The following is a 27,788-nucleotide window of genomic DNA, read 5'->3' on the forward strand; positions in this document are numbered from 1 at the left end:
TGGTTAAAGCACTTGCCTGCAAAGCCTAAGGGCCTGGGTTTTATTCCCCAGTACCCACACAAAGCCAGATGCACAAGATGGCACATTCATTTATAGTGACTAGTGGCCCTGGCATACCCATTCTCTCTATCTGAATCTTCCTCTCTCTTTCAAATAAACAAAAATTTAAAAATTAAAAAAAATAAAAGCTACTGATTGATAGCCGCCTACTGACTTGGATCAGGGGTGTTGTTACCCTTGAAGATGTACATAAAACAATCCAGGTGAGGTGGGCTGGATTGATTAATTTGAATGTATGTGGGGGCTCCTCATGGACTGATGGGTTGGACAAAGGACCGGTTATTTTGAATTTGTGGACCTGCTAACTTCCTGGTGAGTCAGGGTTTTTGACCTTTGGGTGGATCAACATGAGTCAAGGGGGTTTTTGGGATTTCAGTTTCCCTTTCTGGAAAACATTCTGCTTTCTGGAAAACATATTTGCTCATTGGCACTGTCAGGCTATACAGACATATACTCATTCCTTTTGGGCCTGTAATTCTAACTAATTGTCTATAAAATGGAGATTCCTTTATCCCTAATCCCTATCTCTGCCTCAGCGGTAATCTAGCAGCTGACATACTGAGGAGAAACTATAATGTCAAGGACTGGGACTTAAAATTATTTTAGTACTTTGTCCCTCCCCACTTTTTTGATTCAAGACAGCATATCTTTATTTTATTTTTTATTAACAACTTCCATGATTATAAAAAAAAATCCCATGGTAATATCTTCCTTCCCCCCACTTTCCCCTTTGAAACTCCATTCTCCCCATCTCAATCAGTCTCTCTTTTATTTTGATGTCACGATCTTTTCCTCCAATTATGATGGTCTTGTGTAGGTAGTGTCAGGCACTGTGAGGTCATGGATATCCAGGCCACTTTGTGTCTGTGGGGAGCACGTTGTTATTCCTTTGGCTTACATTCTTTCTGCCACCTCTTCCACAATAGACCCTGAGCCTTGGAAGGTGTGATAGAGATATTCAAGTACTGAGCACTCCGGTCACTTCTTTCTAGCACCATGATGCCTTCTGAGTCATCCCAAGGTCACTGCCATCTGAAAAGAGAAGATTCTCTACCAAAAGTGAGAGTTTCATTAATATAAGGGCATAAACATTAAGAGAAGTGCTTACTGGGCAGTTTGATAAACATAGTATATACATTTAGCCAGACAACAGCAGATGTAACACCCCTAGGGCTCATGACTACCCTGTTTTAAGTTTTCAGTATCAGGGATGTATTCCCCCCATGGAGTGGGCCTCCAGTCCAATTAGAAGGCAGTTGGTTTCCACCATAACAGATGTGCCACTATTGCACCGGTTGGCTCATTTGGCCTGGCTGGCCAATTATAAGGCTTGCAGTGTCCACTGTTGAGTACCTTCACTGGTGATTTCTGTTTCTCCCATTGAACTGCATGAAGAATGGCTTCTCCCAGCTTTTTGTCAGCTGGTCTACATGGAGGAGGTTATCAGCTCAGTTCCAGCAGGATTTCTCAGTGACCTTGCAGCCCAAGTATGTGGAGTCTTCAGCAATAGGGTCTTCCCATTGATTCCTGGTGGGAAACCAAAGGCCTTTGCAATAGCCTATAATGTTTTGGGGGCATCAGGGACCGCCCTGGCCAACAGCTCACTGGAAACAAGACATCATCTCTTGTAGCCAAGCCTGGTCTTGAACTGATCCTCCTGCCTCTGCCTTTGGAGTGCTGAGGTTTCAGAAATGGTCTTCCGTACACTGCCCACACAATAAAGGCTTGATCCCCAACCTGTGCCACTATTGGGAGGATGGTGGAACCCTTAGGAGGCAGGACCCAATGGTAGGACGTTAGCTCATTGCCACACATCCCTCATGCACCAATTAAAGATACAAGTAACTGAAAAGCAGACAAGGGAGAATGCGATGTGGTCACTTTGGGAAGAGGATCAGATGAACGGGTCCAGTGAACCTGAGTCATCTTCGGGGTACTGAAATGAGCTTTAGGTTTAAGTGGAGGAAGAACTGGGGCCAGGGGTAAGCAGTATTCCTTAAGCGGTGTGGACTCGTTGATCTTGATTGTAGCTCAGGTCCTGCAAAGTGGTCCACTGAAGTTCTGACTTACTGTCTGAGGGGCTAGGGGGTTCTCGTACAATTACTTCTGCTCACCATGCGCCTCACCTTGTGGACCATTGTTCCTGTGTGTGTGTGTGTGTGTGTGTGTGTGTGTGTGTGTGTGTCGGGGCTCCATCCTGCCAGGTTTTGCTGTTCCTGAAATACAAGGTAACGCCAGAGAAAAGGTTAAGGATAGCCGGGCGTGGTGGCGCACGCCTTTCATCCCAGCACTTGGGAGGCAGTGGTAGGGGAATCACTGGGAGTTCAAGGCCAACCTGAGACTACATAGTGAAATTCCAGGTCAGCCTCGGCTACAGTGAGACTGTACTGTGAAACCCCACCCCCAATTTATTTAAGGGAGAGATAGAGGCAGACAGAGACAAAATGGACATGCCAGTGATGTCTGCCACTGCAGATTCCAGATGCATGCACCACTTTGTGCATCTGGCTTTATGTGGGTACTGGGGAATGGAACCCAGCCCACTGGGCTTTACAAGCAAGTGCCTTTAACTACTGAGCCCTCTCTCCAGCCCCCAAGCTTGTTGTCTTATTTAACATGAGGTGGTGGTTTGATTCAGGTATCCCCCATAAACTTAGGTGTTCTGAATGCTAGGTTCTCAGCTGATAGAGATTTGTCCATTTATGTTGGCCTGGGGGTGATGTCCACCCTCTGCTCATGTCATTGCTTTCCCTGCCATTGTGGAGTTTCCCTTGAGCCTGTAAGCCAAAATAAACCTCTTTTTTTTTTTTTTTCCACCAGCTGCTCTAAGTTGGGTGGATTCTACCAGCAATGCAAATCTGATTGCAACACATGAGTTATCCAATTTTTAAAACCAAGACTTGCTCAGTGGGCCACAACTTTCTGCTGGGCATTCACCAAGAAAGGCTTACGGTCACAAGCACGAATGGCTTGCAGCTCAGGGCATCTCTGAAAGCACCGGTCTTAGCCATCCCACTATCAAAGGAAGCTGACCCCCTGCCTGCACACCCTATGGAGGAACAGACTCCTGACTTGGTGATTGCCAGTCATCATGCGCAGCTGGTCCAAATCTTACACAAGCCAACCCTTACGCATTTCACTTCTCTGCTCTGAGCCCCCACGTTTCCCCTACTTCTTTGCTTTTAGTTGGCTTAAAAATCACTACTTGGGAGCCGGGCGTGGTGGTGCACGCCTTTAATCCCAGCACTCGTGAGGCAGAGGTAGGAGGATCGCCATGAGTTTGAGGCCACCCTGAGACTGCATAGTTAATTCCAGGTCAGCCTGGATCAGAGTGAGACCCTACCTTGAAAAACCAAAAAAAAAAAAAAAAAAATCACTACTTGGGGGAGGCATAGGGCTGGAGAGACGTCTCAGCAGTTAAACGCACTAGCTTGCAAAGCCTGATGGCCTGGGTTCGGTTCCCCAGTGCCCTCTTAAAGCCAGATATACAAAATGGCACATGCATTTGGAGTTCCTTTGTAGTGGCAAGAGGCCCTGGTGCCCATTCTCTCTCTGTTTGCAAAAAGAAAAGACAATCACTACTTTTGGGTGTCACACAGCTGGGCAAGAGCTTAGGTAGATTCCCACTAGCTTTGCTGAAGGCAACACCTGTGGCAGGTGGGTCATGGTCACAGTGGGCGTCCAGGTTACTTCTTTGGTTTTTCGAAGTAGGGTCCTGCTCTAGCCCAGGCTGACCTGGAATTCAGCACGTTGCCTCGAACTCACGGTGATTCTCCTAACCTCAGCCTCCCAAGTGCTGGGATTAAAGACATGCACCACCATGCCTGGCTCATTCTGCTTCTTTAACCCATAGATTCCCCCCCCCACCAAATTATACCCTTACAGAGGCAGTACTGACACTTAGGCCTCCAGTCTCCTCACACATGGCTGCCTTGTGAGTAAGCTGTCTCTTGCAAAACTGCTGGAGTCAGTGTTTGGTGTACTGTAGGATCGGCCAGAGTCCTGGGGCAGTCACTTTCCCAGCAAAGGGCCAGTGCACATGCCAGCTGGCACTGGTATAGGGTCAGGCAGGCTGTGATGGGGCGACCCCTGGGACACACCCAAAATGGAACACAGGCTCCCGTTAATGCATTTCGGTCCCCACAGATGTTGTCCACAGTAAAGACACTCTGGCGCGAACCTGTGTGTACAGGAGGCCACGTCTCCTCTGTACAGATGGAAATGTAGCCTGCCGAGATCCTTGTGCCCAGTCGACACCTTCAGTGACCCGGGCCCTGCTTGGGTAGGTTGGGCAGCTCTTGGGAGACCTTCTTGAAATTGTGCTCAGGGCTCCAGTGTATTCTGTAATGGGTTCCTGAGTCCCATGCAAGTCTCTAGGTTTTCTCTATACTTCAGGGTGGGACATGCCAGTCAGGGGGGCCAGTCAGGAGACACTCTAGGAAGCTAGGTCGTTACTGAGCCTGAGAAGCAGATGCAGTTCAAGGCTCAAGTTGAAAGTACAGGGGCAGCATCAAGTATCAGGCCCCAAAGTAACGACTTGAGTTAAATGCCAGTGACACAACGGGTCAGTCAAGCATTCCCAGCACTCAGGAAGTGGAGGCAGAATTGGGTGTTCAAGGTGGCCAGCCTGGGCTACATAGCATAGCTCTATCTCAAAAAAAAAAAAAAAAAGGACAGGGTTGATTTGACTTTTTGGTGGGTATGAAGGACTTAACACATGCATCATATCAGACCACAGATCTGGAGAAAATAATTTTGGTGACTGAACAGCCACACTGTTGTATAAGAAGTGTCTTATTCTACCTCACACATATTTTTTTTTATTAATTAGTTTTGTATTCAGCAAATACAGTCAGTTTGGTACCATTATTAGGCTCATCCATGACTTACCCCCTCCCCTTGGCCCCTCCTTGTTGAGGTATATGGGTCATGCATTGTGGAGTTAGCCCTCAGTTATGGGTAGGATAAATGCCTCTGCATATCATGACCCAACATGTGGCTCTGATATTCTTTCCTCCCTCACTTCCGCAAAATTTCCCTGAGCCATGTTGGGTTCATCTTTGGTCTACTTCAGTGATGAGGTGTTGGGGGCCTCTGGGTCTCTGGCTCTCTGACTTGGTAGGAGTTGATTTTTCTCTGTGTTGACCTTCGCCCTTGTGCTGGTATCCGGTTCACCAGGAAAACAGCACCCTTGCTTGTTTCACCAATTTTTCTTAGTTTCAGCCAGGGCCCTTTTGAGGTATGATGGGGTGGCTCTCTCCTTAGGATCTACATCTATTTGAGAAAGAGAAGCAGATTCCCCAGTGGAGAGTAAGTTAGTACCCGGACCAATGAGATAACCCTTACTTTTTTAAAGAGAATTTAATAGGTGTAGGCCCTCTTGTAGTCCATGATTGATGGTAGCTTGATAATGGAGAGTGGGCTTATGTTTGGATATGGTTCTGACTTGTTTCCCAGCTCCAGCTATGGGTCTCATACCACTGAGGGGATCAGTTAGCCTAATCAAGAGCAGTTGGTTCCCCACCATGGCTGTGTGCCACTATTGCACTTGTGCGGGCATCACAACAGGTTATTTGCTGCTAAGTAGGTTAGATGCTTGAACAGATATTGGCCATTTTCCCCCAGTCGCCCATGTAGTACCTTCTGGCACTAGATGCACTGACTGTCTGGGGACTGACTCTCTTCCAGCTTCCGGTCATGCCATTCCATTATATGTGTCGACCACATACAGTGTCTTCAGCAGTAGGGTCTTGCCACTAACCTTTGGTGGGGCATCAAGTACTCAGACAGAAATCTGTCTTTCTTTTAGGAAACGCTGTAGGTCTCTCTGATCAAAAGCTCATTGTGGATGATTGCCACATGCTGGTACTGGGAGTTACAAGTCAGTACCCACTAAGAAAAGGAAGAAAAAGATAACTAATATACAAGAGTTAGAGAAAAGAGAGAGAAAGAGAGAGAGAGAGAGAGAGAGAGAGAGAGAGAGAGAGAGAGGGAGAGAGGAGAGAAGGATGGAGGGAAGCTGTAGAAGAATAGGTTGGTCCTCATCATACCCTCTCCAGTGTCTTGTGGCTCAGGCTCAGGTGTTCCCTCTAAGGGCCTGGTGAAGGTTCAGCCATTTGGTCTGCCTTTTAGGGAGTAGAATTTTATAGTACCATTGCTGTTTGGGTCTAGATTTGTGTTTCCCACCCCTCCATTGCCCTCCCCACCTATCCTATTGTCTAGTCCACGAGATGCTTGCTGGGTATGTAAGGCATCTTGGGTAGATTCAGGTTAGGTGCTGTAGATGAGAACCTCACACATAATTATTTTGCAAGCAGTTATTATTAACTGTTGACTTCAAGCAGGTGCTACTGGATGACAGGATCTTATGGGATGGGAACAGCAGAAATGAGACAAAACCAGAACATGTCTCAAAAACCAAAAAAGATATATTATTTCAAATGGGTTATTAAAAAAGAAATGATGGGGGAAATGGAACCAGCCTAGATGTCCCTCAACAGATGAGTGGATAATGAAGATGTGGTACATTTATACAATGGAGTTCTACTCAGCGGTAAAGAAAAATGAAGTTATGAAATTTGCAGAAAAATGGATGGACCTGGAAAGTATTATACTAAGTCAGGTAACCCAGGCCCAGAAAGCCAAGCGCCACATGTTCTCTCTCATATGTGGATCCTAGCTACAGATGACTGGGCTTCTGCGTGAGAATGAAAATACTTAGTAGCAGAGGCCAGTAAGTTGAAAAGGAGACATAAAGGGTGGAGAAAGGAAGGGAGGAGGCTACTTAATAGGTTGATATTGTATATATGTAATTACAATGATTGTAATGGGGAGGTAATATGATGGAGAATGGAATTTCAAACGGGAAAGTGTGGGGGTGGGGAGGGAGGGAATTACCATGGGATATATTTTATAATCATGGAAAATGTTAATAAAAATTAAAAACAAAAAACAAAAACAAAAAACAAAACAAAACAAAAAAGTTGAAACCATGAGGACACTGAACACAACTGGTCAATTAGTGCATAAAAGAGAAGCAGGCTTTGGGATTTGACACCCCAACGCAGAATAAGATCTGTGAACATATCTTGATACGGTTCTCAAGTATAATTCTTGCTGTTGAGGACCAAATATACCATGTTTTTAAGGAAAAAAAAAATGCAAAGGATGTTATTGTAACCCATGTAAACTTTTCATTATGTCCCTTAAAGTTCTTATGTTACTCTAAATTCTCAATACTGCAAGATGTACCTTTGTTTGGATTTAGAAGAAAGTATCTCGAAGAGATGGTTCAGTTTAAATGAAGCCATTAGGATGTGTTCCTAATCCACAGAACAACCTCATAAGAAAGAGGTTCAGAGGCCTAGCTGACAGAAATGACATGTTGGAAGGCATCAAAAAAATGGCTCATTGCAAGGCACAGAGGAATGCTTCAGATAAAACTAACCCTGCTGGCATTCTGACCTTGGACATCACAGAAAAACACTGAGAAAATTTTTTGTTGTTGTTTAAGTCATGTGATCTGTTATAGAATCCCTAGTTGTTTTTTTTTTTTTAATTACTTTGTTTGTGCCCCATTTTCTTGTGCCCAAGCCAATCTGTTGAGACAGAAGCAAACTCATACCACTGATAGCAAAGGAAATAAATCCCAAACACTCAAACAACACCAAAACAGAGTAATTTGAAAAAAGGGAACAATAAAGAGATGGAAAAATATCAAATTCATCAAAATATATATGTAAACCTGACCATGTGAATAATCATCAGAATTTTTCAAAGGTAGAAGTTGTCAGGTCAGAATTAGTTGTTGTTTTCTTAATTTAATTTTAAATGTAATTGGCCTAGATACTTCAAAGATACAGGCTATAAGATCAGAATTAGATGTCTCTATGTGTGTGTGTGTGCGCGCACATGCGTGCATGTGTGTGCACATGTGTGTGTTTTAATTATCAGAATATTTTAATAATTTATTGGAATAGAGAATAAATATTTGAACTTGAGATGCAAGCTTATTTGAAAACTCAAATATAACTAAAAATAATGAAAATGGAAATAGTACTACTCAGGACTTTATTTCCATAGAGTATTATAAGTTTGAAATCATTTCCAAACCATTTTCACACATGTATGTAGTAAATTTTGATATTATTTCCCAAGATTATTTTTTTTTATATTTCCACTCCTATTAACACCATTCTTCCCCCCCCCCCCAAAAAAAAAATGATGGGCTGGAAAGATGGCTTAGAGGTTAAGTGCTTGCCTGTGAAGCCTAAGGACCCCGGTTTGAGGTTTGATTCCCCAGGACCCATGTAAGCCAGATGCACAAGGGAGCACATGCATCTGGAGTTCATTTGCAGTGGCTGGAGGCCCTGGCATGCCCATTCTCTCTTTCTCTCTCTCTCTCTCTCTCTCTCTGCCTCTTTCTTTGTCAGTCCGTCGCTCTCAAATAAAATGATGATATCGATTTGATCAACAAGACAGACAAATTTCTTTCAGTGGGACATTAGCCCAAGTGTGTCAACTTGAGCTTGAACTGAAGGAGATGGCAGTGATGGAGAAGGGAGAGGGGATCTTGAACAAAAGTGAACAGCAGAGCCAGGAGGGATGGTGCACAACAGTGATCCTAACACTGAGGTGGAGGCAGGAGTCTCAGAAATTCAAAGTCATCCTCCACTGCATAGGAAGTTCAAGGCCAGTCTGGATTATATGAACCCTTGGAGAGAGAGAAAGAAAAAGACACACACACACACACACACACACACACAGAGAGAGAGAGAGAGAGAGAGAGAGAGAGAGAGAGAGAGAGAGAGAGGGGTATTTTTACTGAGTTGGAGTGGAAAGGCGAGCTAAGGTTTCATAACTGTCCATTAGTCATGGAAATACTTTCAGAGGATGTCCTTGCATCCAAGCATTCTGGTCTTGGGGTTTTCAGGGTAATGTGTAGGGCCTTAAACCAGGAACTGCTCAGTTTTTCTCGACATCATCTTGCCTAAATGTCCTGGCTTCCTGGCTTCCTGGCATGGTTTGGACTTATAATAAGGGTGACTGACTGTAAGTGCCTGACTTCCTTTCCCATAACTTCTGCTTATTCTATTCCTCTTCTCTTTTCTTTTATTTTTGAGGTAGGGTCTCACTCTAGCCCAGACTGACCTGGAACTCACTCAGTAGTCTCACGCTGGCCTCAAACTCAGTGATCCTCCTACCTTAGCCTCCTGAGTGTTGGGACCAAAGGTGTGAGCTACCATGCCCGGCTTTGCTGCTCACTCCAAAGGACCACTCTAAGCTCCTCAGTATGGTCTCCATCAGCAAGAAGGGCACCAGAGCAACCTGACTAGGCTGTCTCAATGGTGATATTTTGTTCTCACTAGATGGACTTCTTTCTTAGTGATGAACCCACCACTGAATTCTGCTGTTTCATTCAAAATGCTATGTTGGGGTTGGAGAGATGGTTTAGCAGTTAAGGCACTTGCCTAGAAAGCCCATGGACCCATGTTCAATTCCTCAGATCTCATGTAATTCAGACACACAAGATGATGCATGCGTCTGGAGTTCCATTACAATGGCTGGAGGCCCTGGCATGCTAAGTCTCTCACTCTCATTAAAAAAAAAAAGTTCTCCCCACTGTTATTTAATATAGTACTGGAAGTTTTAGCCATAGCAATAAGGTAAGAGAAGCACATAAAAGGGATACAAATTGGAAAGGAAGAGATCAAGTTATCATTATTAGCAGATGACATGATTCTATGTATAAAGGACCCTAAAGATTCTACCAGCAAACTGTTAGAGCTGATAAACACCTACAGCCACGTAGCAGGATGCAAAATAAACACACAGAAATCAGTAGCATTCCTATATGCTAACAGCAAACACACAGAGAATGAAATCAGAGAATCACTCCCATTCACAATTGCATCAAAGAAAATAAAGTACCTTGTAATAAACCTAACCAAGGAAGTAAAGGATCTCTACAATGAAAACTTTAAAACACTTAAGTGAGAAATTGCAGAGGACACCAGGAAATGGAAAAACTTCCCTTGTTCCTGGATCAGAAGAATCAATATTGTGAAAATGGCAATCTTACCAAAAGCAATCTACACATTTAATGCAACCCCCATCAAAACACCAATGGCATTCTTCAAGGAAATAGAAAAAATAATCCAAAAATTCATTTAGAATCACAAAAAAACCTCAAATATCTAAGCCAATTTTGAGCAACAAAAATGAGGCTGGTGATGCCACTATACCTGATTTTAACCTATACTACAGAGCCATAGTAACAAAAACAGCATGGTACTGGCACAAAAGCAGACATGTAGATCAATGGAACAGAATAGAGGACCCAGGTGCAAGTCCAAGTAGCTACAGCCACCTGATATTCGATAAAAATGCCAAAAATACTCATTGGAGAAAAGACAGCCTCTTCAGCAAAAGGTGCTGGGAAAACTGGATATTTATCTGGAGAAAGATGAAAATAGATTCTTCTCTCTCTCCATACACAAGAATTAAGTCCAAATGGATTAAGACCTTAACATCAGACCTGAAACTCTGAAACTGTTAGAGGAAAAAGTAGGGGAAACCCTTCAACATATTGGTCTTGGCAAAGTCTTTCTGAATATAACCCCAATTGCTCAGGCAATAAAACCACAGATTAATCACTGGGACCTCATGAAATTACAAAGACTTTGTACAGCAAAGGACACTGTGAATAAAGCAAAGAGGCAACCTACAGAATGGGAAAAAAAATCTTTGCCTGCTATACATCTGATAGAGGATTAATATCTAGGATATACAAAGAACTCAAAAAATTAAATAATAAGAAATCAAACAAGCCAATTAAAAAATGGGCTATGGTACTAAATAGAGAGTTCTCAAAAGAAGAAATATGATTGGCATATAAGCATCTAAAAAAAAAATGTTCTACATCCCTAGTCATCAGGGAAATGCAGATTAAAACTACATTGAGATTCCATCTCACTCCTATCAGATTGACTACCATCATGAAAACAAATGACCATAAATGCTGGTGAGGATGTGGTAAAAGAGGAACCCTTCTACACTGTTGGTGGCAATGCAATCTGGTTCAGCCATTGTGGAAATCAGTGTGGAGGTTACTAAGATAGCTAAAAATTGATCTACCATATGACCCAGCTATAGCACTCCTAGGCATATATCCTAAGGACTCATCTCATTTACTTAGAAGTACGTTCTCAACCATGTTTATTGCTGCTCAATTCACAATAGCTGGGAAATGGAACCAGCCTAGATGTCCCTCAACTGATGAATGGATAATGAAGATATGGCACATTTATACAATGGAGTTCTACTCAGCAGTAAAGAAAAATGAAGTTATGAAATTTGCAGGACAATGGATGGATCTGGAAAGGACTATACTAAGTGAGGTAACCCAGGCCCAGAAAGCCAAGCGTTGCATGTTCTCTCTCATATGTGGATCCTAGCTACAGATGATTGGGCGTCTGTGTGAGAAGGAAAAAACTCAGTAGCAGAAGCCAGTAAGCTAAAAAAGAGATACAAAGGGAAGAGAAAGGAAGGGAGGGGGTACTTAATGGGATGGTATTGTATATATGTAAGTAGAAGAATAGATTAATGGGGGTGAACAGGCCCCAAATGAGGTCTGGGGAAGAGATTGAGTAAAGGAAAGGTGGAGGGACAGCTAACCAAAATCTAAGAGGATATAAATCAAACATATGTAATCCTACTTTTTTGGACAATGGAACATTCAGGAGCTGTGGATTGTTGCTAGAAAATTTTCAGTGCCAGGGATGGAATATCTTCCAGTGAGTTGTTGGCCAGGGAGATCCCTGATGCCCCCAAAACATTATAGGCTATTGCTGAGGCCCTTGGTTTCCCACCAGGAATAGATGGTAAGACTCCATATACTTGGGCTGCAAGGCCACTGAGAAATCTTGATGGATTTGAGCTGATAACCTCCTCCATGTAGACCAGCTGACAGAAAGCTGGAAGAAGCTATTCTGCATGCAGTTCAATGGGAGAAAGAGAAATCACCAGTGAAGATACTCATCAGTAGACACTGCAAGCTTTATAATTGGCCAGCCACACCAAATGAGCCAATGGGTGCAATAGTGGCATGTCTGTTATGGGGGACACCAACTGCCCTCTAATTGGTCTGGAGGCCTGCTCCATGGGAAGGGAATATATCCCTGATACTGAAAACTTAAAACAGGGGTAGTCATAAGCCCTAGGGGTGTAACATCTGCTGCTGTCAGGCCAAATGTATATACTATGCTTATCAAACTGCCCAGTAAGCACTTCTGTTAATGTTCACACCCGTATATTAATGCTACTCTCACTTTTGGTAGAGAATCTTCTCTTTTCAGATGGCAGTGACCTTGGGATGACTCAGAAGGCATCATGGTGCTGGAAAGAAGTGACAGGAGTGCTCAGCACTACAATATCTCTATCACACCTTCTAAGGCTCAGGGTCTAATGTGGAAGAGGTGGTGGAAAGAATGTAAGAGCCAAAGGAAGGGCAGGACTCCATACAACATGCTCCCTCCAGACACAAAGTGGCCTGGATATCCATGGCCTCACAGTGCCTGATATTACCTGCACAAGACCATCATAAGAGGAGGAAAAGATCAAGACATCAAAAGTAAAAGAGAGACTGATTGAGATGGGGAGGGGGTATGATGGAGAGTGGAGTTTCAAAGGGGTAAGTGAGGGGAGGGAGGGTATCACCATGGGGTATTTTTTTATAATCATGGAAGTTGTTAATAAAAAAATAAAAAATTAAAACACAATTCTCACACACCCTCTCTGTCTCCCTCCCTTTCTGTCTCAAATAAATAAATAAAAATAAATCAGAGGGCGGGAGAGATGGCTTAACAGTTAAGCGCTTGCCTATGAAGCCTAAAGACCCCGGTTCGAGGCTCAATTCCCCAGGACCCAAGTTAGCCAGACGCACAAGGGGTGCACACATCTGGAGTTCATTTGCAGTGGCTGGAGGACCTGGTGCATCCATTTCCTCTCTATCTGCCTTTCTCTCTTTGTTGCTTTCAAATAAATAAATAAAAATAAACAAAACAATTAAAAAAGAAAATTAATTAAAAATAAATAAATCAGACAAAAAAGGCCAGTCTGTTGGGCTTGTCTCAAAAAAAAAAGAAAAATGCTGTGTTGTTGTTTTCAAGTTCTCACAGCTGACACTTTCACGTGGTTCCTATTACCTCATCCCGGTAATGCAACAGCCTCCTAATCATAGTGTCAGCTTCCCCTCATAACGTCAATGTCAGATCACTTCACCTGAAGTACCATTCTCAGGGTTCCTTTCTCTCCTGTTACCAATCATACCAACCCCAGGCTCTTCTCTGAGTGTTGAGGATCTTCATAACACAACTGGAATTTCCTCCTTCACAGCAACACATGCACTGAGTCCTCCTCCCAAGAACAGTGAAAACTTTCCCTTCACCCTAATCATCTTTGGGAGGCTTATGAGGGTGGAAGAAAACACTGGAAACTACCCAGCACCTGCTTCGTGCCTCCTTGGACATTGTTCTAATTAGTAAAGACCTAAATCATGCCTGTGATAGGGAAAGGCTGCTGTCACTTCTGTGTGAGAACCGACACACTTCAGGATTGTTACATTGTTGATTAAGGATTTGATACAGTTTATTAGACAATAAAACAGCATAGAAGCAGGGCGTGGTGGTACATGCCTTTAATGCCAACACTCAGGAGGCAGAGGTAGGAGGATCAGTGAATTCAAATCCACCCTGAGTGTACATAGTAAATTCTAGGTTAGGGGCTGGAGAGATGGCTTAGTGATTAAGGCACTTGCCTGCAAAGCCAAAGGACCCAGGTTCAATTCTCCAGGACCCACATAAGGGTGGTACATGCATCTGGAGTTTGTTTCCAGAGGCTGTAGGCCCTGGAGCACTCATTCTATCTGCCTCTCTCTCAAATAAATAAATAAACAAATAAATGAATTTTAAAAATTAGCTGGGTGTGGTTGGGCACATCTTTAATCCCAGCATTTGGGAGGCAGAGGTAGGAGGATCAATGAGGCCACTTTGAGACTACATACTGAATTCCAGACCAGCCTGGGACTCTACCTTGACAACCAAAAACGAAGGAAAATTCCTGGTTAGCCTGGGCTAAGCAAAAAAGCCAGCATAGGAAAACAAAATCCCTGTGTATTTATATTCAACGGGCAGGCAGGGAAATACGGACTTTGGGTTCCAACCCTGACTCTTTTACTTATTAACTGTGCAACAGGGGAAGCTGGTTTAATCAACCTCAGTGGAAATTACTGGTGACTGGAGTCAATTAAAGCAGTCCTGGCGGGTACCAACCTGTGAATCTACAGTGGGTTAAGTCCAACAGCACTATTGTTAGGCAGCCCGTGGGGCCTGGAGGAAGGACCCGGGAAGGTCACTGGGGGCCCAGGGCGAGAGGGCCAAACACTGGGTCAGGGGTTCCTGGCTTGCCCTTCCGCTAGCACTCTGGCTGAGCGGCCCTGACCAGCAGCTAGGCCGTGTCTGCCTGACAGACAGTCGCCCGGGGCCGCTGGGGAGTGTCCAGGCTGCACAACCTTCCCTGAGGCACATGTCACCCACAGCAGCTGCGGGGAGGCTCCGAGGCCAGGACCTGTCAATCCCCCCAGGGGGCGTGGCCTGTGGGCCGTACCAACTCCGGGCGGAGGGGGGGCGGAGACACGCCCCCGCACTACGCCACGGTCCGCCCCGTGCCATTCCCCCCTCTTCCCTGATTGGTCGCCGCGGGATGGGAGCGTGGCCTCATAGTGTCCTTGCGCGCGGTGCGGACGCCGCAGTTCCGACGCGCTGCTGCGGGAGGTCGGCGGTTCGCGTTCCGCGCAGCTCGGGGGAGGAGAGCCGGCAGTGTGAACCTGAGCATGTTGAGGCGGGCGGCGTGCGGGTGAGAAGCGGGCGCCGGGCCCGTGGCTGGCACCGGGGGCGAGGGGCTGCGGGAGGCCGGCGTGTGCCCTTCGTGGCGGGCGCGGGCGCGGGCGTCGCTCCTCCGAGGCCCGGCGTGACGTCCGCGCGCGTGTGTGTGTCTTGTCCCCCAGCGCGGGCCGGAGGCTGGCCCCGGCGTTGGGGAGCCTGGGCTCCCGGCAGAAGCACAGCCTCCCCGACCTGCCGTACGACTACGGCGCCCTGGAGCCGCACATCAGCGCCCAGATCATGCAGCTGCACCACAGCAAGCACCACGCGGCCTACGTGAACAACCTGAACGCCACCGAGGAGAAGTACCAGGAGGCCCTGGCCAAGGGTAGGCGCGACCCGCAGCCCGTGTGTGCCCGGGGCGCTGTCCAGACCCCGGCCTCCTCCCACCCCATCCCCCCCCGCCCCGCAGCCCGGTACAGATGATGGACTTGGTTGCATTGGTTTATATAAACTTGAGCTATCTCAGAAAATCTAGGGCCCCACAAAAGAACTTGTCTGTGCATTTTACTGTTATGTAAGGCCATTTAAAAAAAAAAAAACAACCCGTATTGCTGGTATTGGTGACCTTTAAAGAAAGCTCTAATGTACAGCTTGGTTTTTGCATATCAATATTTAACATTTTTTGCTCGTCACAGAATGTGGGTTTGCAGATGTTTGGCTTCTCAGGGCTAGGAAAACTTTCATCTGTAGAAGGGCGGAGAGTGTCTCCTCCACCCGCGTCCCAGGCTCGGTCACGTGTATGTCCTTGAGTGTGTCTTTGATTAGAAGTGGGCCGGGACCTGGTTGTGAGGAAGTAGCGTGCTTTGTGAGTCTGGGCAGCTTGCGGGAGAAGCCGGTTTTCAGGTGTGGCAGGCAGTGGTCACAGGGACAGTGGGAGACCGGAGGAGACTGCGCTGTGACTGCCCTGGGAACCGGTGGAATTGAGAGTCCTGCGTGGAACTGGGAGGCCACCCTGCACCCTGAGCTACCCCTGCAGTGTGGATCTGCTTCTCCCTTACTTGACTGACTTCACGTAGCAGAGGAAAAGGCAGGAGTTAGCACTGTAATGCTCGTCACCTAAAGCGGATACTTAGCAGCGGAACGGTATACTTTCCATTAGACTTGATACTTTTCCCCCCCTTTATTTGAAAGATAAAGAGGGGGAGAGAGAGAGAGAGAGAGAGAGAATGGGGGCTCCAGGAACTCCAGCCACTGCAAACGAACTCCAGACGCAAGTGCCACACTGTCCTCCTAGCTTATGTTGGTACTGGGAATCAAACCTGTGCCCTTAGGCTTCTCAGGCAAACGCCTTAACTGATAAGCCATCTCTCCAGCCCATTGATACTTTTCTTGATTTAACTTGGGTGGGGGGGCGGTCAGAGTTCATAGCTACTTTACTGGGGAGCAATGTTTGTCATTCAATTAAATGGGAAGGTTTTTTTTTTTGAAAGAATTCAGTTGACAAAATAAGTAGTTTGTGGATGTTTTGTGCCTCAGAGGATGCACATGTGTACATGTGTCTTAATATGTATGCAAAGTAGTATGTTGGCCCTTTATTCAGTTACTAGTTTGTACAAGGAAATAAGTGATTGTCTTGTGTTTAGGACGCCTGTATTGCTTGATAAGCTACACGGTAACGGTTACGTTTTCTTAAATGTGCCTTTAATGAATTTCAGGCCCATGAAATTTGTTAACTTTTAGACAGTGGCATCTAGTGGGAAAATGTAGTATTTCTGCATGATGGGGTTTGAGGAAAATGATTAGACCAACAGAGGAGGAAATTACCACATTCTGGAAGATTTACTTGGAATAGTCATATGAATCTTGTCTAAGGGGGGAAAAAAGTCCAGATTTAGGAAATAACAGATGCGGGAAGTCTGTGGTCATGGTGACACTGGGGAATATCCCAGTTGTGAAAGTGTTTCCTGTAAGGCCACAGCTGACACCTGGCAACTTTCTCTGCGGTGTTGTGGAAACATCCCCACTTCAGTCCTCCTCTTGTGGAGTCAGAGCTTTACTTGTTCAGGGAGTGTGCTGAAAAAATTTATGTTGTAATCCTCTCCTTTATTGGCTGTTTATTAATAATAGCTTTTCTTTTACTCCATTCTATTTTATTATTACTTTATTATTATTATTTTGTTATTACAAAGTTATATTAGTAATATTATTTTATAATATATTTCTATATACAATATATATACATATATGTAATATATATAATATGTTATAATATAATGTTATAATTATATTACAATAAGTATTAGTAATATTTGTAATAAAGTAATATTATATTATTTTATTACAAAGTTATATTAGTAATATTATTTTATAATATATTTATATATATAATATATATACATATATGTAATATACATAATATGTTATAATATAATGTTATAATTATATTACAATAAATATATTAGTAATATTTGTAATTAATAATATTATATTATTATTTTGTTACAAAGTTATATTAGTAATATTATTTTGTAATATATATATACAATATATATACATATATAATATGTTATAATGTTATAATTATATTACAATAAATAATATATTAGTAATATTCATAATAAAGTAATAATATATTATTATTATTATTATTTTGTTATTACAAAGTTAAAAATTGAGGAAAATAAGCCAAATAAATCATGCTCCTTACACATGACTACATACTAAACAAGTTTATTTATTTATTTATTTTTTTTTTTTTTTTGTTTTTCGAGGTAGGGTCTCATTCTGGTCCAGGCTAACCTGGAATTAACTCTGTATTCTCAGGGTGGCCTTGAAATCCCATGGCGATCCTCCTACCTCTGCCTCCCGAGTGCTGGGATTAAAGGCGTGCGCCACCACGCCCGGCTATTTTTGTTTTTTGAGGTAGGGTCTTGCTGTAGCCCAGGCTGACTTGGAATTCACTATGTAGTCTCAAGGTGGCCTTGGACTCTCAGCAATCCTCCTACCTCTGCCTCCTACTGTGCTGGGATTAAAGGTGTGCACCACCAGTCTAAGTTTATTTATTTTTGGTTCTTTGAGGTAGGGTCTTGCTGTAGCCCAGGCTGACCTACAGTTCACTATGTAGTCCCAGAGGTCTCAGACTCCTGGTGATCCTCCTACCTCTGCCTCCTGAGTGCTGGGATTAAAGGCATGCACCTGACTTTAAAGTTTATTTTTAAAAATATTTTATTTATATTTATTTATTTGACAGAAAGAGGGAGAGAGAGAGAGAGAGAATGGGTGTGCCAGGGCCTCCAGCCACTGCAAATGAACTCCAGATGCATGCAGCCCCTTGGGCATCTGGCTAACGCGGGTCCTGGGGAATCAAACCTGGGGGCTTTGGCTTTGTAGGCAAATGCCTTAATTGCTAAACCGTCCCTCCAGCCCCTAAAGTTTATTTTAAAAAATTATTAATATTTCCTAGAGAAAGAAAGGAAGAGAGAGAGAGACTGGGCACACCCAAGCCTGCTGCTACTGCCGTGTGCACTTGCGACTCTGCGTGTCAGCTTTACGTGGGTACTGGGGAATCTAAAATCACGTTGGCAGGCTTTGCAAGCAAGCAAGCAAGCATCTTTAACCTCTGAGCCATCTTCCCAGCCCCACAGAAGCTTATTTTTTATTTTTGACTGTAATAGGGATTGAACCTATGGCCTTATAGATGTTAAGCAAGTGCTCTATCACTGAGCTACATCTCTTCAAAATTTTATTTTGGGACAATGTTTCAACATTGCCTAAGATGGCCTTGAACTTGTCTTCCTGTCTCAACCCAGCTGTGCTTACAGGCTGGATTTATAGAGAAACTGGTGTAATTATCTAATGTCTTAACAAAAACATTATGAAACATTATGTAGAGTGGTTAAAGAACAAGAGGTTTTTTTTTTTTTTTTTTTTTTTTTTTTTTTTTTTGAGGTAGAGTCTCACTCTAGCCAGGGCTGAACTGGAATTCACTATGTAGTCTCAGGGTAGCCTCGAACTTATGGCAATCCTCCTATCTCTGCCTCCCAAGTGCTGGGATTAAAGGCGTGCACCACCATGCCCAGCCTTTTTTTTTTTTTTTTTAAAGGCAAATACTTGATGTAAACCTAGGCTTTCTTCAGATTTTTTTTTTTTTTCTTCAGATTAACGATGATTTCCTGTCTCAGGCTGCAGAGTGCTAAGATTGTGGATTGGAAGTGTGTGTCACATATCTGGCTTGAAGAATAAGAGTTTTAAAAATGCACCTGCTTTTTATGTTTCAGGAGACGTTACGACTCAGGTAGCCCTTCAGCCAGCACTGAAGTTTAATGGTGGAGGACATATTAATCACACCATCTTCTGGACAAACCTGAGCCCTGCTGGTGGGGGAGAGCCCAAAGGTTGGTAGATGTTGGCATGACTTCATATTTAGCGCATGGTAAGAATGATTGTTGACTTTTTTTTTTCTTCCTGTGTGTGCTTGTTTTGATCATGGGGACTGAATTCAAGATACTGTGCATGGCAGGTATGTGCTCTGTCATTTAGCTTCACCCCAGAGGATTAAGTTCCTTGTTACCTTGGTTCTCTGAGGTACCAGCACATGTTCCTTAGAGCAATACAGTCCATCTGTCTCTCCATCTGCCCTTCCTTCTTCCCCCCCCCCCACAGGGGTCTCACTCTAGCCTAGACTGGTCTTGAACTCACAGCAGTCCTCCTACCTCTGTCTCCTGAGTGCTGAGATTAAAGGCGTGCGCCACCACGCTGCTGGGCATGCTGTTCTTGTTTACTTGAGAAGCCTTGTCTTCCTCATCCATCTTCTTGGTCTGCTTCTTTAGCTGTTTCAGGATCTTCTTGCCACCTCTGTGGCCAGACACGGCGCTAGTCGCCTCTTCCCCCGAGTGGCTCCTAAGCTGGACCAGTTGTCTCTCTGAGGGAAAGAGTACGTAGAAAATGCATTCAATGGGTTCTGTCACCAGATTATACACATACGTCGCCTGCCGTGACCCCTCCTGGTTTACGTATTAGTTCTTTGTGAAGACTGTCGCTACTTCAGTACCCTCCTCCCCTCAGGGGGGCACGGTACAGCTCTCCCTCCCTCATGCCTCCTTCCTGAAGGATCCTTGTTTGTAGAAGGCAATTCTTTGACACTGAGCTCCACGTCTAGCCTGCTGAACCAGTGCTACACAAGGCATCCTTCCATTTATACTAGAAATTGGCATTTACTTTGGGGTAGTGTCAGATGAGGAGTAAGTCCAGGAAACTGGACAACCTATTATTTCCGAGATTGGGCAGGTCAGTCAGTGGTGTTGGCATTCTGTGTTCTGCATTATTTGTACCCCTTGATCCCATTGGTTGGCTTATAAAATGATTACTTTTAAGCTAATAGATTGAGAGAGGTAAGATTTTTGGCCCATTAGATTAAGTTGATGAGCTTAATAACAATATAGTCTAGATAGGAAGATAGAGGCTTGGAGAACAACTTAATAACAGCTATAACTTCTTATTTCTAAGAGGGAGACATAGAGCAAATAGGGTGGAGGTCAAAGTAAAGAATATTAAAGGGGAAGGAGAAAAAGAAAGCTGGGAGCCAGGTGTAGTGGTGCATGCCTTTAATCTCAGTACTTGGAGGCAGAGGTAAGAAGATCACTGTCAGTTTGAGACCAGGCTGGGACTACAGAGTAAGTTCCAGATCAGTCTGGGCTCGAGAGAGACCCTACCTCGGCCCCAAACAAAATAACGCCCATGTGGAGGCTGAGGAGCTGGGTCATTGGAGAAAGCATTAGCCAAGCAAGTATGCAGAGCAGAGCTTGGATCCCCAGCACCCACATAAATGGCAGGTGGGTGTGGTGACTAGCTTATAATCTTAGCACTTGGGAGGCAGAGATGGGATCACAGAGCAAGCTGCCTAGCTACAGCCATTGAGTTGACGAGCTCTGGGCCCAACTGAGGGACCCTGCCTCTCAGTAGGCAAAGTGAAGACAGGAAGACACCTGTTGTCAACCTCTGGCTTCCGTGTGTATGCACTCACATGTGCGTGTGCACTTGTATGCACATGAAAACATATACCCAAATGCACATGTAACTACGCACATGCATCCCTCCCGAAAGAAAAACCAAGGGGGCTGGAGAGATGGCTTAGCATTAAGATGTTTGCCTGCAAAGCCAAAGGATCCCAATTCGACTCTTCAGGACCCGCGTAAGCCAGATGCACGAGGGGCGCATGCACCTTAGTTTGCAGTGGCTGGAGGCGCTGGCATGCTCTCTGGCTCTTTCTCTCAAATAAATAAATAAAATATATTAAACAAAAAAGAAAGTAAAAACCAAATTGGGTGTGGTGGTGCACATGGAGACAGATAGGAGGATTGCCATGAGTTCTGGGCTAGCCTGGGACTACTAAGTGAGTTCCATGTAGGCCGGCCTGGGCTAGAGTGTGACCCTACCTAGAAAAACCAAACCAAACCAAACCTGCCAAAATGGTGGCAGTGATACTGAGTGGTAGGAGGAGGCATGCTGATACTATGTGGACGTGACCTATTTATTATGCCTTCTGAGTGATGTTATCCAGTTGTATCTTGGACCTAATGACAAGGTTTTAATGTATGTACAGAATATAGTTTTGTAATTGTTAAAATCTGTTTTCTGGATTTTTTTTTTCTTTAGGAGAGTTACTGGAAGCTATCAAACGTGACTTTGGGTCTTTCGAGAAGTTTAAGGAGAAGCTGACAACTGTGTCTGCTGGTGTCCAAGGCTCAGGGTGGGGCTGGCTTGGCTTCAATAAGGAGCAGGGACGCTTACAGATTGCTGCTTGTGCCAATCAGGACCCATTGCAAGGAACAACAGGTTAGTTTTTTTGATTGTTTTTGTTTTTCGAGGTAGGGTCTCACTCTGGCCCAGGCTGACCTGGAATTCACTATGGAGTCTCAGGGTGGCCTCGAACTCACAGTGATCCTCCTACCTCTGCCTCCCGAGTGCTGGGATTAAAGGCATGTGCCACCACGCTCAGCTCAGGTCAGTTTTTGATTAAAAACTTAGTCATTTTATTTGAGAGATACAAGTTAAGCATAAAGCAGCTCACTAGCAATAAGGACAATTAGCAATGTTTAAATTTACTATGAACATAATTTGAACAAATCTCAACAGATACTATCCAGAGTCTCATGTAATTAAAAAGTCCTTGGCATTTTGCAAAATCGAACTATTTTAAGGCTAGATGTTAGGGCCAGGGAGATGGCTGTGTGGTTGAAGACACTTGCCTGCAAAGCCTGATGGTTCAGGTTTAATTCCCCAATCATGCATGTAAAGCTGGATACAAAAAGTGGCACAATTTACCAGGTGTGGTGGCACACATCTTTAATCCCAGTATTCAGGAGGCAGAGGTAGGACCACTGTGATTTCAAGGCCAGCCTGGGAGTACAGAGTGAGTGCCAGGTTAGCCTAGGCTAGAGTGAAACCCTACCTCCAAAAAAAGGAAAAAAAAGTGGCACAAACATCTGGTGTTTGTAGCAGCAAATATCCCTAACCACACGTATGCGTGTATGTGCATGTACATATATGTACATGCAAATAAATATATTAAGAAATTGGGTGTTAAAATTCTGTAGTTAACTGATTTTTCCAGAGGCTACTTTTACTACTTTCTTTTTAAAATATATTATTTATTTGAGAGAGAGGCATGCAGAGAGTGAGTGCACCAGAGCCTCTAACCACTGCAAATGAATTCAGATGCATGCACCACCTTGTGCATCTAGCTTTACATGGGTACTGGGTAATTGAAACTGGGTCCTTAGGCTTTGCAGGCAAGTGCCTTAACTATTGAGCCATCTCTCCAACCCATTTTTCTTTTTAAAGGGCTAGAGGGATGGCTTAGCAGTTAAGGCATTTGCCTGCAAAGCCAAAGGACCCAGGTTTGATTCCCCAGGACCCACATTAGCCAGATGCACAAGGGGGCGCACGCATCTGGAGTTCGTTTGCAGTGGCTGGCAGCCTTGGTGCCCCGGTTCTTGTTCTCTCTTTTTCTCTGTCAAAAAAAAAAAAAAAAAATATGTGTGTATGTGTGTGTGTGTGTGTGTGTGTGTGTGTGTGTGTGTATGTGTGTGTGTGTGTGTGTGTGTGTGTGTGTATATGTGTGTGTGTGTGTGTGTGTATGATATATATATATCATACACACACACACACACACACACACACACACACACACACATATGTATGAATGAGAGAGAAAATATGGTTATGCCAAGGCCTCCTGCCACTGCAAACTCCAGATGCATGTTCCACTTTTTGAATGGCTTTATGTGAGTACTAGGGAATTGAACCCAAGCTGTCAGGCTTTTTAAGTGTGCAACTTTAACCACTGAGCCATATTCCCAACAGTATCAGTCATATTTTCTTTCAAAATAAAGCCCAAGATAATTCTGTAGGGATATTCTCTCTCTCTCTCTCTCTCTTTTTATTTTTTAAGGTAAGGTCTTGCTCTAGCCCAGGCTAACCTGGAATTCACTGTGTAGTTTCAGGGTGGCCTTGAACTCATGGCGATCTTCTTACCTCTGCCTCTTAAAGGCATGTACCACCATACCTGGCTGTAGAGATATTCTTTATTTTATTTATTTTTTAATTTGCAATGAGAGAGAGAGGGGGGGGAGGGGGAAAATGAATGGGCATTCCAGGGCCTCTGGCCACTGCAAACGAATTCCAGACACTTGTGCCCCTTGTGCATCTGGCTTATGTGGGTCCTTTGCAAGCAAATGCCTTAACCGTTAAGCCATTTCTCCAGCCTGGGATTTTCATTTGTATGTGGATATCCTGCTGCATTTGAAATGGTTTTTTTTTTTTTTTGGTTTTTTGAGGTAGGGTCTCACTCTAGCCCAGGCTGACCTGGAATTCACTATGTAGTCTCAGGGTGGCCTCGAACTCAGCAATCCTCCTACCTCTGCCTCCCAAGTGCTGGGATTAAAGGCGTGCGCCACCACGCCCGGCTGGAAATGTATACATTTTAATGAAGGGAAATTTTGTGTGCATAAGATAAAACTGTAAATTGAGAGGCTGCAGTTTTAGAGTGATGTTAAGTTTTTGATTTTTCTTCCTTTTTCTTTCTGATAGGCCTTATTCCACTGCTGGGGATTGATGTATGGGAACATGCTTATTACCTTCAGTACAAAAACGTCAGACCTGATTATCTCAAAGCTATTTGGAATGTAATCAACTGGGAGAATGTAACTGAAAGATACGTGGCTTGCAAGAAGTAAGGTATTATCAGGAGTGTGACGCTCTTTAGGCCGGTTTGCAGCCACTGAGAGCTCTGCTATGGCTAACGAGCTGCCGCGTGCAGCCCTCGTTGACACTGCTTTCCCACATACTCGATAAGCATACTGTTCTGAGTAAGTTCTTAAATATTATTAGGCAACTGTTTGAGAATATTCCATTCTTTATTCACTCTATTGTACATTTTCTTTAGAGCACCAGAATTGCTAGAAGGTTGTCACTGTCATAAGACCATCAAGAACATTTCATCCCAATATTTTGGGTGCCCTGTAGGGAAGAAAAGACAAGCCTTTTTTTTTTTTTTTTTTTTCCCCTGGCCTCACTTGTTTAACAGTGAAATAAATACTTCGGGTGGAGATCACCCAGTGGTCTTAGAGCCACCGATACCATTTTGTTGTTTGAAAACTATATAATATGGAGCTGGGATGTAGCGCCATGGTGCGCTCTTCTTGGGCACGTGCACGGTGCGGGCTCCGGGTTCTCTGCCAGCACTGCGGACGCAGACGGCACACCCCCGTAGCCTGGCCACCTACTGAGGATGGCTTCATTATGAGGAGATTAGTTGGCATCTGGGTTTTTCTACAAGTGGAAGTATAAAAGCTTTAATGTTAAGATTTGACTTTTGCCATCAGCTGTGTATTATTTAAAAAACAGATGCGCACACTAGGGCCTTACTGGTACCCTCCACCGTGGGGCCTGGGCCACAGGGCATTCTGGTCAAGCCCCTCCCCTCCCTTTCAATTCGCTACTGTGCGCTTCTCCTGAGAACTGGGCCCTGGACCACATGCCCCCGTGCCAAGTAGAGGCAAATGGGTTTCTCACTAGGGTTGGCAGTGTTACTCCTTCAGGCATATCTGCTTTCAGAAACTCATTTGTACTTTGTGATTTTTTTTTTTGGGGGGGGGTTGGTTTTCAAGATTTTATAGCCACTGAAAGACCCTTTTACATTGTTTTTGAATAAAGGCGAGACTTCCTGTAGACAGTGACGCAGCAGTTCTGACGGTGGCCTCTGTAGTGGTTGTGCACGGAGGTGCACACTGCTGACCTGTGACAGGGTCCTTTCTGTATTTGGCTTACCGTCGTCCTTCATCTTTTGCTTCATCATCTTCCTTATTATCTTTAATGACTAGCATTTAATCAATCAGATACATCCTGATTTATTTTACAGTTCTGTTAGTGAATATCTCCTTTGTATCTAGCTGTTAACTACCAAAAAGGCTGTGACCAGCAACTATGTTATGTAGGTTTTGCCTCCTGTTGGAAATTTATACGGACTTTTTTCTTAACCTTACTGAGTATCTCAAGTTTAACTTTTAAATCCCCCCCCCCCCAGTTTTATTTTCCTCTTTTTTTTCATGGAAAAATGGAGTAACTTAGCAGTTTCCATATTGAAGACTGAAATTAAACAAACAAAATTCAAGGTACTTGTATAACTCAAATAAAAAGCTATCCAGGCTTTCTGAGTGTCAGCACTCTTGATGTAACTCAATACCTGTGTGCGTGGGGACTTGGAAAAGTGATTACTGTCCTGGACGTGCTACCGTCACATGACTTTCTTGGAGAGCAAATGGGAGTCAAGGGTCACCACTTGCCTCTGCTGACAAGGTAGTAAACCGTTTATATAGACCTTCTAAGAAAGTGAGAATTTTGACGGTGGTCTTTTGAACATAACAGTTTTTTAGAGACTACTGACTCTTATAAAACTGACTCTTACTAAGCCTTCACATTGCAAAGAAATTCAATGTCGAAATTTCTATGGCGCTCCATTTTTGCTCTAGCTTTCTGTTGACAAAGCGAGGAAGCACACTGTCTTCCAATAAGTTGCTATCTCCTCCTCGCTTGCGTGTATTGTAAGAGACCAAGAGAATGTAGGAACAAGAGTTCAGCCGTCAGTGGGAAATGAGACTTAGTACCATTTCCATGATGTAAAAGAAATAGAAATAAAATTGCCACTTCTTCTGAAAGAAATAGGTATTGTTCATCTAGGAAGGATTTTTTTTTCTCTCCCCCCTCTTCTCTCTCTCGTGTGTGTGTGTGTGTGTGTGTGTGTGTGTGTGTGTATGTGTGAATCTGTGTGTGCTCCAGGCATAGTTGTGTTTGGAAATGTTAGTACGATTGGCATCAGAAGGAAGAAGGATGCAAAAGAAACAGTTTGAGATCGCATCTGTTGTGTGAGCAGCTGTTTCAGCTGCGGAGCTCAGAGATTGCCTTACGGTACATGAAATTCATGGCCTTAAAGTGAGATTTGAATTTTTGTTTAGTACATTTTTTAAAAAATGTAATGTTCAAGCCATGTAATCCCGATGAATGGATGTTGTCAGGTCTAAAGCCACAAGTATAACTTTGTAAAACTAGGTGTCTAAGACCAGCGGTGACTAGGCATGAGGACTTTTCCTGCGTACGTTCTAGGAAAGCTGTTATGCCAGGTTGACATAAATTCCAGATTCAGTCCTACCCTTCCAAGCCCAGTGAGTTTCCCTGTCCTCTGAGATGCATGACACCTAGTACTTGTTGGAAATCCTGTGGGGGTCCTGGAGAGTTTGTTTCTTTATTGATTAAAGAAAATTTTATTTTCCTGTTGTATGAAGTGTTTTTGATTGTTAATAAAACTGTCAACCATCAAAAGTGGTCTGCATGATGCATCCATGTCAAAACATTAATAATCCCACAATGCTGTCATTTTATGGCTTCTATGAAAAAATAATAAATAATAGCCACTTGAAGTTTTATTAAAACTTGAAGGGCATTGAATCACATCTCTAGTCGTATCTGTAGTAACATTTGATTATAGAATGTGTACTTGCCAGGTGCGGTGGCGCACACCTTTAATCCCAGCACTCGGGAGGCAGAGGTAGGAGGATCGCCATGAGTTCGAGGCCAGCCTGAGACTACAGAGTGAATTCCAGGTCAGCCTGGGCTAGAGTGAGACCCTACCTTGGAAAAGTGTGTAGTCAACAGTACTAGAGATATGGGGAGGGGTTGTGAAATTGGTTTTTCTTATTCTCTTATACACATTTCTACAAGACACCCCAGGGTAATTACATTACATGCTGGTGGTCTGTAATGTAATTCTGACTCATCTCTCTGGAGATAAGTCAAATCCCATAGATTGAGAGCTCGGCCCCAAGACGGCCCACACTTCAGGTGTCTATCTCAGCTAGCTACAAATTAGATGTAATGGGTAACTGTGCCTTAACATCATTAAGAAATGTCCAGGGCATTAGGGAGGCGCACTTTTCCGTGAGGGCATTTCCAAAGAGGATTAACTGAGGGGGTCGTACTGGCACCGAATGTGAGCTGGGGTCCCAGACTAAAAAAGGGAAGTGGGGCCTGGGGAGAGGGCTCAGTGGGTAAGAGCGCTCGCTGCATAAACATGAGGTGAGTACTATCTCCCCGCATGCATGGCTGCACAGGTCTGTGACACCAGCCCCGGGGCAGGGCAGAGACTGGCCAGTCAGTCTAACTGAACCATGACAAGCTCCAATATGGTGAGAGACAAGGAAGCAAGGCAGGAGCAACAGACGACACCCGGAGTCTGCCTGTGGCCTCTGCACCCGCGCTCACATATGTGCATATGTCAGTTTCTACACAAAT

General features: G+C 44.1%; 1 protein-coding gene across 1 annotated transcript; it reads left to right on the forward strand.

The window, feature by feature from the left end:
* Nucleotides 1–14,876: 14,876 nt before the first annotated feature.
* Sod2 (superoxide dismutase 2) lies at nt 14,877–26,819 on the forward strand. Its single transcript, XM_045159264.1, has 5 exons — nt 14,877–14,973; nt 15,125–15,327; nt 19,220–19,336; nt 21,597–21,776; nt 24,033–26,819. Exons 1-5 carry the CDS (start codon nt 14,951–14,953, stop codon nt 24,176–24,178), a joined length of 669 nt encoding a protein of 222 aa, XP_045015199.1. The 5' UTR covers nt 14,877–14,950; the 3' UTR covers nt 24,179–26,819.
* Nucleotides 26,820–27,788: the final 969 nt, after the last annotated feature.

Source organism: Jaculus jaculus, chromosome 9 (assembly GCF_020740685.1).
Source record: "Jaculus jaculus isolate mJacJac1 chromosome 9, mJacJac1.mat.Y.cur, whole genome shotgun sequence".
NCBI classification, from domain to species: Eukaryota; Metazoa; Chordata; class Mammalia; order Rodentia; family Dipodidae; genus Jaculus; species Jaculus jaculus.